Here is a 16,543-nt window from a genome sequence, read left to right on the forward strand (position 1 = left end):
CTTATTCTATCCTTGTTTTACACCTGATGAGCGATAAAGATAGAATGATGCAATAGCGCTAATAGCGCGTTCCCCGAACCCTATAAAAACTGATGGAAATTTCGGTGGGAATCACATGTCATTGAAGAGTGAATCTGCAAGGATCCGAATAGAGTCATCGGACGTCGAGGAGTGAAACAAGTCGGGCGAGTGACTTCTGCGGAAAGAAGAACCCTCGTAAGTATTTTTTAATAATGTTTCGCATAAAAATTTTAAATAAATTTTTATATTTTTCTCTTAAAAAACAATTATTGCATGTATCCTATTATTTTTTAGGATTAGATGTACGTATATGTATTGAAAATACAGTGCAGACTGTTATACCCCGGCATTTTTGAAATTTCAATTTTTCCACCGTTGTCGTTTTTGCTCTATACCGGTTAAACAAAGCGATTTTGTAGCTAATGGTTCACTCTTTACAGTGGTATACCACATTTAACTACAATTATTTATTTTGTTGTTAAAAATCGGCACCGAAAAAAAACGGACTGTTTAGCCCCGGTCTCCCCTATATTAAAGAAATAGGTTAGACAAATAATTACACAAGTTATAAGAAAAAAACATTATATTGAATTATTATATATAAAGTATATAACATATTTATTAAAACGAATACAAAAGTACTAAATCATATAATATTAATATATTAAATAAGGTTGCACGTTCCTTTTATTAGGTGGCTTATCAACTTGTGAGCACTCATTTAAAAATAAATTATCTTGTGCCTAAAGTGCAAATATTTATTAATTAAACCTCCATGATTATTGAATGAAAATAGCTTAATGAGTGAAATAATATACTTTCGATTAGATACTTACATTCTTAAAAATTAGTAAACTTTTATGCAGGATTGTTATTTTAGCACATACATTTGAATATCACACTGAGATACATTGGCTGTCCTTGTTTTTTACTTGTACTGTCTTTTTGTCCTAAAATATACATATGTGTGTAATAACTTCTGTTGCAATAAAATATATGGATTAAAATATACATACACATCCACGCAACACACACACATATACACACACACACACACGCAACACATATACACACAAATATAATTACATTTCTTTTTCGTTTTGTGTAATTAGGAGACGGCAGTAGATGCGGTAGCAAAATCAAAGCTTTCAAATTATCTCACAGAGAGAAATGTTTCTTTAGATTTAATAAATTTTTCTAAATCTAAAGAAATTTATGCATTGGAATAGTCCAACCGAATCAGTGTTTAACCTTTAGAGGCCGGGAAAAGGACTTGAAGAATTTTTTTTTTTTTACTATTTTTCCCTTATTCAACACACAAATTTTGCCTGAAAACATCAAATAGCTTGTGTTTTTTGGGTGGTCGATATTTCGACCACCCCCGGCCTCTAAAGGTTAAACTACAAAATGCAATTGTTTGACTTTTCAAATAAAATGTATCTTTACCTTAAAATAAATATTCTCTCAAAAAGAGTTGAATATTTTTTTAACTTAAACAATTTTATTATTTTGGCTAAAGTATTGCACTATTGTACTTAAATTATATTTTTGTTGAATGAAATAATTTCATTATTTCGACCAAAGTAATATACTATTTCACTTAAATTATATTTTTGTTGAATAAAACAATTTTATTATTTTAGTTAAAATATTGTACTGTTTCACTTAAATGATATCTTTGTTGAATGAAACAATTTTATTGTTTCAGTTAAAGTATTGTACTATTTCACTTAAATTATATTTTTGTTGAATGAAACAATTTTATTGTTTCAGTTAAAGTATTGTACTATTTCACTTAAATCGTATTTTTGTTGCATTAAGGAACTCTCTTACAACTGCTAAATAAATTTATTATATTGATTAAATAATTTAATTATTTCAATAAAAAATTCGTTCTTTTAATTAAATAATTAAATAATCTAATTCAGTAACAGAGAGAATTTCATGGATTTATTTGAGAACTTATTTTATTTAAATACTTTCTAAGGTTGATAGCAGAGAATAAGACGTTAGGCGTTTACATCTATTGTAGTGGAAAGTAAGGCAGAGAAAAACGTAAGTTGTAACAGGCTGTTGTATACAATAGCCTCTTGTTCTCTGCCATCAGCCTTACTGTGTTAATTAATTTAATTGCAAATAAAACATTGATGCAGTTTGATAGATATGGCACAAATTGAAAAACAAATATATTGTTATTAGAAAAGTGTTGCTCTTAAAAAGTAATGTAAAAAAATATATAAACAAGACAAAATAAAGAGACACACACAAAATATATTAAAATATAAATATTTTATTATACAAAAATATTTTTCAGTGTTTTTCAACTACTTTCAATATTGTATAAGATATTTAAATATCTTCAAATAAAAATATAAATTATATGTTGATATAAAAGTAACTGTGGCCATTTTTGTTATTTCAACATAATTACAATAAATGGTAATTTTTAGACTTTTACACATTATAACATAAATAAATGACATTGGACAATGTTTTTAGAGATCTCCCAACTGACAAATAAATGAACGAGAATATATGGTAAATCAAAAACATACTTTAAACATTTTGCAAAATGTTAGTCGCCAATGTTTCCTAAGATCTTCCAACTTACAAATTAATAAATGAGAACATATGGTAAACTAAATACATATACTTTAAGCATTTTGCAAATTGTCTTTGGCAATGTTTTCTGAGATCTCAGAACTTACAAGCAAATGAACAAAAATATACGATAAACTAAAAATGTATATACTTTAAACATTTTGTAAATTGTCTTTTGGTAATATTTTCTGAGATATCAACTTACAAATAAATGAACGAGATTATATGGTAAATTAAAAACAGAAAATACAGTATCCAGGTTTATTTTCGGAGTGTGAGATCTCAGAAAACATTGCTAAAAAACAATTTGCCAGTACGGACTCTATTTCCAGAGAAAAATAGTCCCAGCATCTACTGACGTATATTTTATGTTTGCTGGAATTTAGATTGAAATACAATATAAAATATATTATTCGAACGGTAACTATCTTATAATGTAACAAAAAACAAATATCTATTCTATTACAATATACTGTAAAGGAACAATATAATTATTTCCATTACCTATCACATGAGTATTATAAGGGAATTTATTTGGTAAGTGTTCCCATTTTTGTAAAAACCACTGAGCATCTTGGTTTATTATAATTTCATAAGCCTGCAAATGATTTTGAAATGAAACAGTTGTAACTAGTGACAAAATAAAAGTAAGAGATTTGTCGTCTAAAATAATATATTGAACAACACCAAAAATCAAAAAGCAATTAAATTCAGTATCATTAATCTGTAAAACGCTTCCTACATTATATTTAATATTATTAAATTTGATCGAGGCGAAAACACTTGCATTTTCAGAGAAAGTATCCATACATGTCTTTATTAGAGAAATTAATTTCATTTCTTTTACATTGTGCAAATTACCAAGAAATTGTCTAGTTACTATGATATTAGAAAAACCCTTTCTACTTAAAATTCTATAAGAAAAAGAAAGTTGTTGTTTAATACATAATGTTCGAAGTAAATTAACACGAGAAGTTACAATTTTAGAAGTACTTTTCAGTTGTTTATGGAATGCTTCATATCTCATAACCCAAATATGTCGAACAGGACCTATTATTGTCATAATTCGAGGATAATGAAGAAGTAAATGAAATTTCGGTTTTAACGTTTCTTTAAATAAATTACAGTACATTTGGTGATGTTCCTCAATTAAAGTTTTCAAATAGGATATTGAAGAATTAGAAATTGTTCTCGATAAAAGTATATCTAACATCTTATATAAAAGTATGTAAAAATCCCACACGGGCTCATGTGATGGAACTAGATCACCAACTAGGATACAAAAATAAGTAGTCAATGCTAACATTTCAGATGCACTCATTATTATATTTTTTTTTTTCAAATGTTCAGAAATAATGAAAGGGATTGGGTTACCTATATCTGAGTCAGTAAATTTAAAATATTTTATTCTTCCATTTAATTGTTCAAGAGAAAAGTACTTTTTTGTAATAAGACAAAAAATTATTTGAGCTATATCATATCTTAGAACTCCCTCCAGAACATCATGCATTAAATCACAAGATAAGTTTTTTGTAACATGAAAATTTGGCAATTCATGCCAAATACATACTTCTTTAATACCAAAAGAAAAAGATAAGCAATCGTTATTGTAATTTGTAATGTTACGTAAATTTTCTTCATTTTCTTTTAATTGATGTTTTGTTTCGTCTTTATGAGTCTTATAAAAACGACAGAAATAATTTGATTGGAAACTTTCATTGAAACCTAAAATAGAATTTAAACCTAAATTATCTCCCAAAATTAATAGCAACGTAAAATATACTTGAACACTTTTTGTGGAAGATATTTGTATTCTGATACCTTCAGTTTCTAAATATTTCAATTGTTGAATGATTTTATAAAATATATTCTTATTACCATACTGCTCTCGATCGCCCGTAAAACAAAGCTGAGTTAAAAAGATATTTTCCAATAAAGAGAGAGAAGCATATTGAATAGGTACAGAAGCAATGGAAACATAAACTGCATTTACTTTATATATACCAGATTTTGAACCTAAAGGATTGTTAGGTTCAAAATCATCACAAAAAAGATATAAAGGAATTATTATTTTATTTGGAAATTTAAGTTTTACTTCTTTCCATAAGTTTCCTTGGAAAATAGAAGTACGCACATTCTCATCACATACAGATTCTTCGTTTTGCATATAGGAAACAATTTCATTAAATACGTTTGGTAATTCTAGAAATTCTTTTAAGATTTTATGCAATTCTATTATTTGTCCTTCAGATTTTTGAATAACCATATTTGCTTCAGAAGATTTATTTATTTTGCCAAGACTTTTGATCTTTATCCTATAAAAAAAGCATTTGGTTTAATATAACATCTATTGTCTTCCAGAAATTTTAATCTTTTATGTTCGGTTCCCAACATTTCAAATGTATTATCAATTTCCTTAAAAGAGTACAAACTTTGTTATATTCATTCACATTTTCTTTGTTTAATATAGGGTCTATACAGGCAATTAGAGAATTAAATAATTCCTTTACATCTTCTATTACTATTTGGACAATGTTTCGGGGTAAAGAAGAATTACTGTACATTTTTGACATCAAACAAACAATAGCATTCCGAACAGTTTGAAAAAGATCGGATGGTTCATTATTACAATATTTAGAAAAATGAGGTTTGTCAATAAACGAATTTTGAGTATTCTGATATTCTGAAGAACAGAAAGAATTAGATTCTTCAATTAGGTCTGTATTTAGTTGTTGAAGCGTTTCATATTTTGAATGATTCTTAATTAAGTGCTTTTTTAAACCATTTAAAAGAGGAAAAGTACGGTGACAATTGTCTTGCTTACAAATAAAGCTTTGTATAAACGGATGCAAATGTTTTATATGTTGAATTAAAGAATCAATACCTATAAATGTCTTGGAACATTTAAAACAAATGATATTGTTACATTCCATTATAAATAATCTGTTTCAGTATTAATACCTTTGTGTGTGTATGTATATATATATATGATATTTAAATATATATATATATATATATATATGTGTGTGCGTATGTGTGCGTGTGTGTGTGTGTGTATGTATGTATGTATGTATATGTGTGTATGTGTATGTGTGTATGTGTATGTGTGTATGTGTGTGTGTGTACGCCCGCGCGTGTTTAGGTATATGTGTGTGTTTATGTGTGTATATATGAATATGTACGTGTGTGTGTGTGCAAAATTTAATAAACCAAAATAGCTCAGTGGTTATTCATACAATGTTTTATATATCTATGTTTTAAATTTTAAACCGTAATATATCGTTCATAAAAGGAATGTTTATGTCATTTTCAGAAATAATATTAAACAATTCCCACTGTAAAAGAAACCAGAGATGCTGGCTCTCTGGTGTGTATTTTAAGTCCAAAACAAAATATGCTTCAAAACAAAATTTTAACGCATCAAGAAATGTCTTTGTTTCATAAGTTTTGCTATCAATAATAACGTAGAAAACATGAATATTACATAAATTGGGACCAACTACTATTATGTACGGCTGAATTGTTAAACCCTTTTTATACATAAAACCAATCTTTTCTTGTTTTGCTGACTCAATATCACCTGGGATTTTTACTTGCAAGAAAAGGCCATCTCTTGCTTCGGATACAGATGGTTTCCAGTAGATCTTGCCTGTCTTTGCCCTACCACGAGGGGGTACCAAAGAAGATAACAAATACAAACGTATTACGTTTTTGGAATCTGTAATTGTAAAAACATTTAATTTGTATTAGCAATATTATACATTATTAATAATCCTATTTTAAAGCAACTTAAAGTAGTTATGACATTATTTGAATTTTAATTATGTTCAAAAACATCACATATGCTTATAATACAAACAATTTATAGATAAAATTTTTAATTTAAAAAATTATCACTTGAAAATCATATTATGCCAAAAAAGTTAATGCTACATTTAAAATAATAAGTGCTGTAAATATTTCTATGTACAATTTCTTTTTAAATCAGTAAACAAAAATTATGTGTTACAAAATAAAAGTTATTGTTTTTTAATTAATTGTATTATATGGATCAAAATAATTCAATTTTAACTTTTAATCAGTAATTATTAATAGTATGTCAATTACTTTACATTTAACAAAGTTAATGATACTATATTGATTCTTACCTGTTGTTATCTGATCTTCAAGCAAATGAAATAAACTTTCATCGGATGGCTTAAGTAATGCCTTACGTTTATTATAAATGTAAGTAAAGAAATCCTCAAATTTTTGGCATATATCAAAGGATGCTTGTAAGTTAAATCTTTCTTTAAAATCACAGTCAATCTGAAAAAAAAAAACCAGAAGATATGTTAACAATGCTATTAAACGTAGGTCGTAGGTCATACTATATCTTTTCAGGAAAAGATTTAAAAAGTTTTAAATATGAAAAATACATGGTGCCCCATTTTAACTTTTGTACCGTAATATCTCAAGAACCGATGATTTTATTGAAAAATATTTCAGACAAAAGTTGTATGGTTTAGAAGGGGCTATCAAATAAGCTGACTAAAATTTGGGTCCAAAGTAAGCGTCAAACCTAAAATTTAGTCAGCTTATTTGATGGTCTCCCCAAATCATACAACTATCGTCTAAAACATTTTTAAATAAAATCATCAGTTCTCGAGATATTGTGGTGCAAAAGTTAAAATGGACACCCTGTATATAAATGTTGAAAACTTGTACTATTTAATAAATGTAATTACATATACCAAAAGTTATTAGTTTAGTAACTAAATTCAAAGTATAAAAAAATCATTCTGAAAAAAGTGATTTGTATGTATGTGCAAAAGAAAATATATAATATTATATACACTATATGTAAACAGAAATATAAGGAAAAATATCTTAAATATAATAAATAAAAGAAATTTAAAGAACAGAAATATCTTTAAAAAATATATATATATTATGCAAATATTTTTATTATTCAATAAAGTGATTTTGACCCAAAAAAATATTAACACTTCTTGTCAAAGTTTACAAGAAAATTGTTCAAAAACATTAACGTTGTCAAAACAACATAGAAAGAAGTCATTAGAAAGAAAACTGTTTTTAAAACATACAAATGTTTATAATTAAAGTAACATTAACACCTTTTTACAGTTCCAAAATTGAAAAAGTATATATTTTAAAATAATATTTTATATTTGTGTTTAAAATGTTATTGTAGTGTAGAGAATTTTCTAAATGCGGATACATATATTTTTTTACAGAATATTCTTGCAAACTTTTGTAAAAAGCATTTATATGTGCTGTGCTAAAGAAGATTTAAACAAAAAAAGAAATTATAAGTACATTTATCATATTTCTTAAGAAACAACTTTTTATAAAAATTTGATCAACCAAAAACTCATCAAAAATCAATAAAAATTGATTACACAATAATGACTTACTAAATCAATTGCTGCTTGTGTTTTTAAGATAGGCCATTCTTCTAAATATTCATTCAATGATAATTAATCGTCCTATTTTTCTAATTGGAAAAGATAGTTTCCAACGACGAATAACTTCATTTTTGGGTTCACTATTGTGCTTAAGCCATACTTGACTGTCCTGCATTTCTCTTGATATATCTAAAATTAATAATAACAAAATGTTATTATAATAAACACATAAATAGTATCTTACAATTTGAAAGCAGCTAATTTCGCCAAAAAAAACTAATACTTTGATATTTTGGAAGGTTTTCAACAAGCAAATATATATAAATATCAAACTGTACAAATAAAAATACTTTTTAAACAATTCATTATAATTTTTACATTTTATAGTAAATACTAATCAACTTTGAAGAAAGAAGGATTTTACTATTATAAAATATGTATCTCATCTGCAAAGTGTTAATATAATATGTGTTATATTTACTTTCTTTTTCCTCAACTGTAAAGGTTTCACAACTTGCCAAAGTTTTTCGTAGCATGGTAAGCTTGTTTCTATATTTATCTATTAATTTTCCTCTGGCTACTTCCGGTTTGTTGTGGCGTGATTGACTTTTTCCAATAGGACTAACGTAATACGTAGATCTCCTTTCTTCATGAAAAATTTCAACTATTTTGTCAGCCAAAATGCCTACTGTTGAATTATTTAGACGTTTATTTTCATTTAAGAAATGACATATGATAATGTCACACAAATTATTGCGATCTTTATTATCAATTAATTTTGTTTTTTCAAACTTTAATAGAATAGCCCTTCCTATAATATGACTTTTCAATAGATCTTTTAAATTAAAATTGATAACTTCGTATGTATTCAGTACATTATTAATCATATTATTCATGTCTTTGTTGTTAGTATTTGAAACTTCAATCATTTTAATCAATGAAGCATTCGATGATGTCGAAGGTATATCAGATTCAGACACCAATGAAACATTTGATAATGTTGAAGCTGTATCAACATCAGACAATGAAACTTTTGGCTTTTTTTTAAGCGGTTGTTCTGTTTCTGTTAAATCTAATATTTCAGTATTTAAAGGCATCTGAAAACAACATTATAAAATAAATATTTAAAAAAAGAATTACTTTTAAAAATAGCAACATAATAAAAATATTAAACAAGTATGACATAACAACAAGTTACTTTTACAATTAAAAAGGTCTATATTGGAATAAATAAAAATATATAACTAAATATATAAAAATATATATAAATATATAAAAATATATAACAAAATAGTTTTAAAAAATTAATTTAGAATAGTTAAATTAGATGACAAGAAATAGTATCCTAGAAAAAATATTACAAATATATAATGCATACCACTAAATCTTCGGGTGACAATATCACAGGTTGAATAGGTCTTTGTGATAATTTTATTTCTATCTTTTTTCTGTCTCCCATGCAAGGAATTAATTCTTTGAGTTCTTTATTTGTTAACAGTTGCAATAAAGCTATGTCATCAATTTTATTTTCTAAAATAAATAAAAATAAAAAAGAATAAAAATTAAGATGATATACTAGATTAGCTTTCATCTCAATAAAGTACTTTGAACATAACTAAATATATATTTGTTGAAAATATGAATTATGTCATATATTATAAATTATTTAATCAAGAATTAATTTATTTAAATAATTTTTAATAATTACTTATTTAATATTAATTTATTTAATTTTACTTTTATTCTAAGCAATTTATATTGATTATTGATGAATTCAATGATCGTATTTCTATAAATTATAGTAATAAAATATTAAAGAAAAGAAACTTATATTGAAACTTAATATTTTAATATTTTTAAGCACAGAATAATGAGATAAATTATTTGATGTAAGAAAAACACATATCTGCTTTAAAAAAAGTAAAAAATAAAAAACAAATTAAAATGTACAATTATATACATTTCTTAAAGCAATTATACAGGTTTTCTTTACATTAATTATATATTATTTAAGAATTATATATTATATTTAGATATTGAAAAGTAAATGTTTTATTCCAATAAATAAACATTATTTGAAGGATTTTGATAAAACTCATTTTTGATGAAACAAACTTTAATGTAATCTTTCTTGGAAACTAACTAAACTACTTCTTCGATGTAAAATGGTACTCGATTAGAAAAGACGAAATATTGTTAAGTACAATATGTGTGCCTACACGCGCGTCGCTAATGGCTCTTACACATAGGACACGGAACGACGGAAACGTTTGCCATGCGGTCCAGGAAGCAACGCAGTAGCCAATCAACTTATCACTTTTTTGTAAGAGCGAAAGGAAGTTTGGTTACCGCGTTGCTTTTTGTCGCGCGGCAAATGTTCTGCGTCCAAGACGTTTGCAAAAGTCCATCTTCTTCTTCCCTATTTGTCTGTCCCCTGTAAAGCAGTTTTCTGTCTGCTTTAGCAATTTATCTGTATTTGTTTATTCAGTGTTATACATACGGATTCCGTGTCACCCAGAATATTCACTTATTGGAATAAAATATTTACTTTTCAATAGTGTAATAACCTTGTTTATAAAACACGTTATTTTACTTTAATAACCTTGTTTGCAAAAACGTTACACAGAAAAAACATTACAATGTAGATTACTTACCGACAAACGTTGACGTCAAATGTGATAAACCACATGCTTCTAAAAATGAAGCAATATCGTTTGAGGCACTCATTTTTACTCAAACTTTAATCGTATAAGTATGTAATGGCTAGCGCGAAGGAAATATCCGTGAGAGTGCGATCGCACAGAAACGTCGGTCAGCCCCGTCAGAAACTCTCGATTCTTCTTAAACACTTTTCACGTTCGCTTCTTTGTTTAACGGCACACGGCACATGGCACACGTTCGCACACGTTTGCACCAGAGATGTTATGTTTGCGACGTTGCGTTTCTGTACGCTACTACAGTGCGTGGTGGGGGCTACGTGGGGGTAGCGCACACGACTCGGCCTGCTCGGCCAGCTTCGGGCTGGTATAGAACTGTAGAAGAGCTATCAGCCGGTAACCGGTAACGCGTGGTAACATGTATGCTATACTTACAGCACGGGAAAGAAAGAGACAGCAGATCATATGTCTGCGCTCTTCTATACGCAAACCTGGCTGAGTTTTCATCCGGCTTGAACACGGCCATTGTCTGCGTGTGTCTTGTTTTGGCTCGAACCAAAAAACAGATTTACGACGGACGCGTATTAAATTCGTTTTTTGATTGTGTCATACACATAGAAACACACACACACACACGCACATGACGCACTATAATTTGATTATATATATATATATATATATATATATATATATATGTATATATATACATACATACATACATACATACATACATACATACATACATACATACATACATATATATGTTAATAAAAATCTTACATTCTTTGCCATTACTTCTGGACTTTTAATCAGATTTAACGGTTATTCCAAGCAGAACATTAATTGTAAATAGTAACACTCTTATTTCGATCAAACATATTTTATATCATTTTTATGTAAAGAAATGTTTTATTTCATTGAGTAATATTTAGTGTAACCAAAGAAAATGTTTTTTCATCGAAACATATTCTTTCAAACAATCGTGTTTTTTCTATTAAACAATATGGTTTAATGTAATAAAACTACAAAATTTCTATTTAACAAAATAATGTTTTACTTAAAGTAATATTGTTTCTATGAAATAAATATAATCCAAACAAATGGAAATAACGAATGTAAAGAAATATTTCTCTCTGTGTATAAAAAAAATGTTTATTAAGATATATATTCAGAGAAAGTATTCCGTAAATTTTTTCATTTATTTTATTACCTTCAATGTCATTCATTGAATGCAGTAAATTTGGTGCTTTTAAGGAAGAATACTGCAAAACTCTCGGTACATAGAAGCTACAATTCGCTATTATAATCCTTAAAACGTGGATACATTTGTAAAATATTACTCAGTGTTAGTTCTTCATTAGAATTTTTCACTAGTCTTTGTCGATTAGATCTTGTTTCATCGCTTAATCTAAATATATCATCTTTGTTTGTATTATTTGGCATTTTTAAAGCCAACCTACAACAAGCGATAATTACTAATTTTAATTACTAATTACTAATCTAAAACACTGTTTCACCATTATGCACAATTGTATTATATTTACTTTTAATTGAAATAAATCTTTTTCCAGATATTCATTCTGTAGAGTTCCTTCTTTTAACAACTTCTGTTGTTTTTTTTTACTCTTTGGACACTGTTCTTCTTTTCTTAGATGGACATAAACGCTTTCTCATAGTTTTTAAACGAAATTCAATGAAGCCCTGATTTGTTTTACTGTCATAAAAATGCTCCTGAAAGCAATATTGAATGTAATATAAGTTTTTTTTAGTATTAAAGCAATTATTATCTGCTTACGTAGCCATTTCCAGAGAGAGTTGAACGAAGTTTCGGGAACTGTGTAACTATTTGGCTAACTAATTCCGTTTTTAATCTATTTGATGGATATCTTTAACAAAAATAAATGTTGTTATTAATTATATAGAATTACATGAGAAATGCTCATACAAAAAAACATCATTACTTACAAGCTGTCACTATTAATTTTTATCAAGCCTGGCAAAGTCAGAAGAACACGAGTTGAATCATTTAATATTTTAGAAAACAATGTAGAGTCGAGCACCACGAACAGAAATTTCTTAGTAATTCCATGTATATTAATAATATATCCGATAAAGCAACATTCTGATTCTTGTTCCCTCCCTCTCTAAAAAAGGCGTGTAAAGTCGATACTCGAATATATAGCGGTTATTGTTGCCTCTTTTCCGCGATGCCGATTTATTCTCTCGCAGCGCTTACTTCGTGAGCGGCTATCATTGTATATTTTGACAGTTGTGTGTATCAAGGGGTTAATAGTGTAATAGTAACAGTATAATATTAATTGCATGCAAGCATACAATGCATTTGTATTCAAGCATTTAAACATTTAAATATTTTAGCATTTACTGCTACGTCAACAAAGATTTCTCTTTTCCTTTTGAATGTATTCAAGATTATTTTCCAGATAAGTTTTATAAAACGTTTTTACTTTTTTTATAATTTTTATTATTCTTAATTTTTTAAGAATGATACTTTGTGTTATATTTTATTTTCAGTGAGAAGTATTTGTTTCCCACCTGTTAACGTTGCTTATGACATGTTTTGTGTACAACATATACAAATGTTTTACGACGATCATTCCACTTTGAATTATATTTATGTAAAATGTGACTTTAATAGTTCTTATTGGAAAATTTATAAAAATTTAAATGTGCTTGTGCATATGCATTTTGATTTATTATCTTCAAATCCGTTATTCTTCAAAGTTTGTTTGTAGGAATTTTTTAATATTAACTATTTTATCATTTCTACGATGGAAAATTGAAACTCTGTTAAAATAACGTTTTTAAATTATTGTCGATTCAGCACTCATCGCGTTTGTTTCTCATTGCAGATTGCATTGCAGGAACAAGTTGCCTCTCGAAAAGTATTTTAAGTGACATTGCCAACAGTTAAGACTTTCTTTACAATCTACTATACAATAAGTTGATATGATGACATCAGGTATAAAACTCATGTTGGTTGCATTTTCAATTATTATGACGTCCTCCGAAGGAAGATTGCAGAGCATATCATCGTTTCTACAAAACGAATTCCTAAATTTGTTCTTCCCTAAGGACTCTGGTTTAGTGAGAGTAAGAAGAATGGATCCAGCCGAAAAATAAACAGTGGAAAAATATTGGATTTTGTGAGTAAAAATTGTTTTCGATTTAAGTCCTGAATTTACATTTACATGTAGGTATTTTGTAATAAATGATATTTATTTTTCTAATTCTATGGTGAATATAGATCAACTATACAATTTTGTCGTCTTAAATTGTTAAGCCAAAAGTATTATGTTTGAATATTGTGTAAATATTTTTTGAATTTAGAATACATTGAAATCGAAATAGAGATAAAACGACTTTGTGGATGTTACATATCATGCTATTCTTTAACATAGATTGGATTGGTGGAACAATATAATTATCCCGCTGAAGAGCATAGCGTCACAACGGAGGATGGTTACAATTTGAAAATACACAGGATACCTGGAAGTCCATTGTTGTTGAATAGCAAAAAAAAGAAGGAAATTGTATTTGTGCAACACGGTCTTTTGTGTTTATCTGATTCCTGGGTACTGTACGGTCCTGGCAAAGATCTCGGTACGTATTTATTGATGATATGTAGTTGTTAACGTAACGTGCGAATCAATTCAAAGCATCGTGTAAAATTTCACCATATAGTGTTTTTGTGAAAAACATTTTACCTTCAAATCTTATAAAATTTTGAAAATTACCAATGCTGTGATGTTTTTTGTAAATATGTTATTTTAAAATTTAGTCGAATCTTTTTTTTATATATACAAAAATGTCGAGGCAACAATATTTAATATTATTTTATCATCCTTCAAGCTACTGAAAATGAAGAGCTTTTTCTTGAGTTACATTTTAAAGAAGATTACAAAGACATAATGGAACATTAGTTATTCTTCAATTTGAAGTGAAATTAAATAGAATTTGAAGCTTAATCAAATATTAAAGTTTTAAAAATTGCGAAATATAATGTTTATGAATGTTAGTGGACCGCTCGAAGTTTTCGCGAAGCGCGCCGAGGAAAGCACAAGAAAATAAGAGTCAGGTTTCTCGTGTAAAACGAGACAAGAGTCACTTTATTTAAAGCGGGTTACACTTTTGACATATGCGCGTTTCAATTTCGCACTCGCTATTTCAATACTGAATTCTACTCCGTTTTCTCGACGTCGATAAATACAAGTATCGCGTACGAGTTGTGATGGCTCACTGGCCGTTCCGGCCGGAGCAGGCAAGGGATCGCGGCCGGAGCTTCGCGTTTAGGCCGCGAGGAATTCGGTGACGTGAGAAACGCTGATTGGTCGCGGTGCTTGCGATCACGCGAGAAACACTTGTGAGCCGTTTGCTCGAAAACACCAAAAAAAAAGGGGGGAAGTAAACCGTCGCGGTTTGGAGCCATTCGAGCGATCTCGAAGAATGTTCGCTTTCACGAAGAATATTCATTTATTCGATTCGCAACAATGAAAAACTAATTTTAAATGTTAGAATACATACATTTCGATATGCATTTCGTCGAGTTTATATATTCTACTAATAGTGCACTAGCTTATTATTATCTTATGTTGCAGCATTTTATTGGCAGATCAAGGATATGACGTATGGATTGGAAATATGAGAGGAAATAGTTACTGCAGATCGCATGTGAATATGACGACATACGATCCCAAATTCTGGCAATATAGGTAAAACATTGTCATAAAATTATTTTGAGAGAACGTCAAATCTTTAGTTTAAAAGTCCATATAAAATCGAAAAACGACCTGTCTAAAAATTAGATATTTATGAAGCAAAATGATAAAGTAATCGTTACTTGTACTGAATAGTACTAAATAGATATATACTTACCAAGTGATATGAATATAAAGTCAGGAATTTCTAAAAGAGTGCATTATATTGCAACGAGGACGTAAAGCATACATGAAAATGAAAGAAGGATATTATATTTATATAACATGTTTTGTAAACGTTAAAATTTGCACAGTATTCTCTTCATTAGCAAGATTTAAATCTTTTATTTTTCACTCTCCCGGGAAAAAAATATACAACTATTATATACAACTATATATGTAGTCATATATAGCCAGATATATTAATGTGACTAATCTTGTCCTATGTACAACCAGATATAGCACTGTATCTATATAGATATAGATTCGCAAGTCATCATATATGCGGCAGATATTTAATCCTAAATTTAAAAATTTGTTACATAATATTATATAATTCAGTATTAAAATAATACTGCAGGTCATGTGTGCGTACCCGGGAAAAGAAATTATATATAATTATATATAAATATATATAATTATATATAATGCAATTATATATGAATTTTGTCTCTATATGATCATATATAATTATATATAATCATATATAATCATATATGACCATATATAGTCAATATATATTGGAAAAGAACTGCTAACTTCGATAATAAAGCATTGATAAATTAAGATGTATATTTTTTCAAAAGCTATAGAATCAAAAGTGAAATGATTTATTCCATGCATATATTACAACTTGGCACTGCTTGACATGAGACAGTGCCGTGTTAGGCCAGTCATTTTAGGTTTTCTGCTCAAAAAAATTAGTAACCACTATTTTTTTTTAATTGCTTTCTTTCGTTGTTTTAAATAACATATTAAAAATAGAGAACGATACCGTGTGCGCTAAAAAAGTTATTCAAGGTCAAAGGTCACGAAAATCAGTTTTTTGCAAAAATCTCGTTTTGTATGGCTCGGAGGTCAATTAAGGTGGTTACAAAAAAGAAATATCATGAAATTCTCTACAAAAATGGTTTTATTCATT

The 16,543-nt window shown here is 27.9% G+C and overlaps 1 protein-coding gene and 1 pseudogene across 3 annotated transcripts; one reads left to right on the forward strand and one right to left on the reverse strand.

Annotated features, from left to right (window-relative positions):
• Positions 1-622: 622 nt before the first annotated feature.
• Positions 623-11,310, reverse strand: LOC139786964 (uncharacterized). Of its 3 annotated transcripts, XM_071726061.1 has the most exons (8): positions 10,685-11,310; positions 9,409-9,560; positions 8,512-9,127; positions 8,040-8,219; positions 6,771-6,930; positions 6,203-6,340; positions 858-971; positions 623-764 (listed from the first exon to the last, which is right to left on the reverse strand). In XM_071726061.1, the coding sequence occupies exons 1-4, from the start codon at positions 10,755-10,757 to the stop codon at positions 8,089-8,091; spliced, it is 972 nt and encodes a 323-aa protein (XP_071582162.1). In that variant the 5' UTR covers positions 10,758-11,310; the 3' UTR covers positions 623-764; positions 858-971; positions 6,203-6,340; positions 6,771-6,930; positions 8,040-8,088. The 3 variants fall into 3 exon arrangements, 2 of the variants coding, with proteins under 2 accessions (XP_071582162.1, XP_071582161.1); XM_071726060.1 differs by lacking the exons at positions 623-764; positions 858-971 and having other exon boundaries at positions 3,411-6,340; XR_011722490.1 differs by lacking the exons at positions 623-764; positions 858-971; positions 9,409-9,560 and having other exon boundaries at positions 3,411-6,340; positions 10,685-11,309.
• Positions 11,311-13,489: 2,179 nt separating this feature from the next.
• On the forward strand, positions 13,490-15,421 carry LOC139786965 (lipase lipl-3-like; annotated as a pseudogene).
• The last annotated feature ends 1,122 nt before the right edge of the window (positions 15,422-16,543 follow it).

Source organism: Temnothorax nylanderi, unplaced genomic scaffold, assembly GCF_030848795.1.
Source record: "Temnothorax nylanderi isolate EJ_2023f unplaced genomic scaffold, tnyl_v1.0 TNYL_tig1215_pilon, whole genome shotgun sequence".
Classification (NCBI taxonomy): Eukaryota; Metazoa; Arthropoda; class Insecta; order Hymenoptera; family Formicidae; genus Temnothorax; species Temnothorax nylanderi.

What these genes read in the sequence shown, in the direction of transcription:
- LOC139786964 (XM_071726061.1), bottom strand. Translation starts at nt 10,757, where the DNA reads ATGAGTGCCTCAAACGATATTGCTTCATTTTTAGAAGCATGTGGTTTA. An exon ending in TGTCACCCGAAGATTTAGTG is followed by an intron (nt 9,128 to 9,408) that starts GTATGCATTATA and finishes TGTTGTTTTCAG; the next exon opens with ATGCCTTTAAATACTGAAAT. An exon ending in TACAGTTGAGGAAAAAGAAA is followed by an intron (nt 8,220 to 8,511) that starts GTAAATATAACA and finishes TATTAATTTTAG; the next exon opens with ATATATCAAGAGAAATGCAG.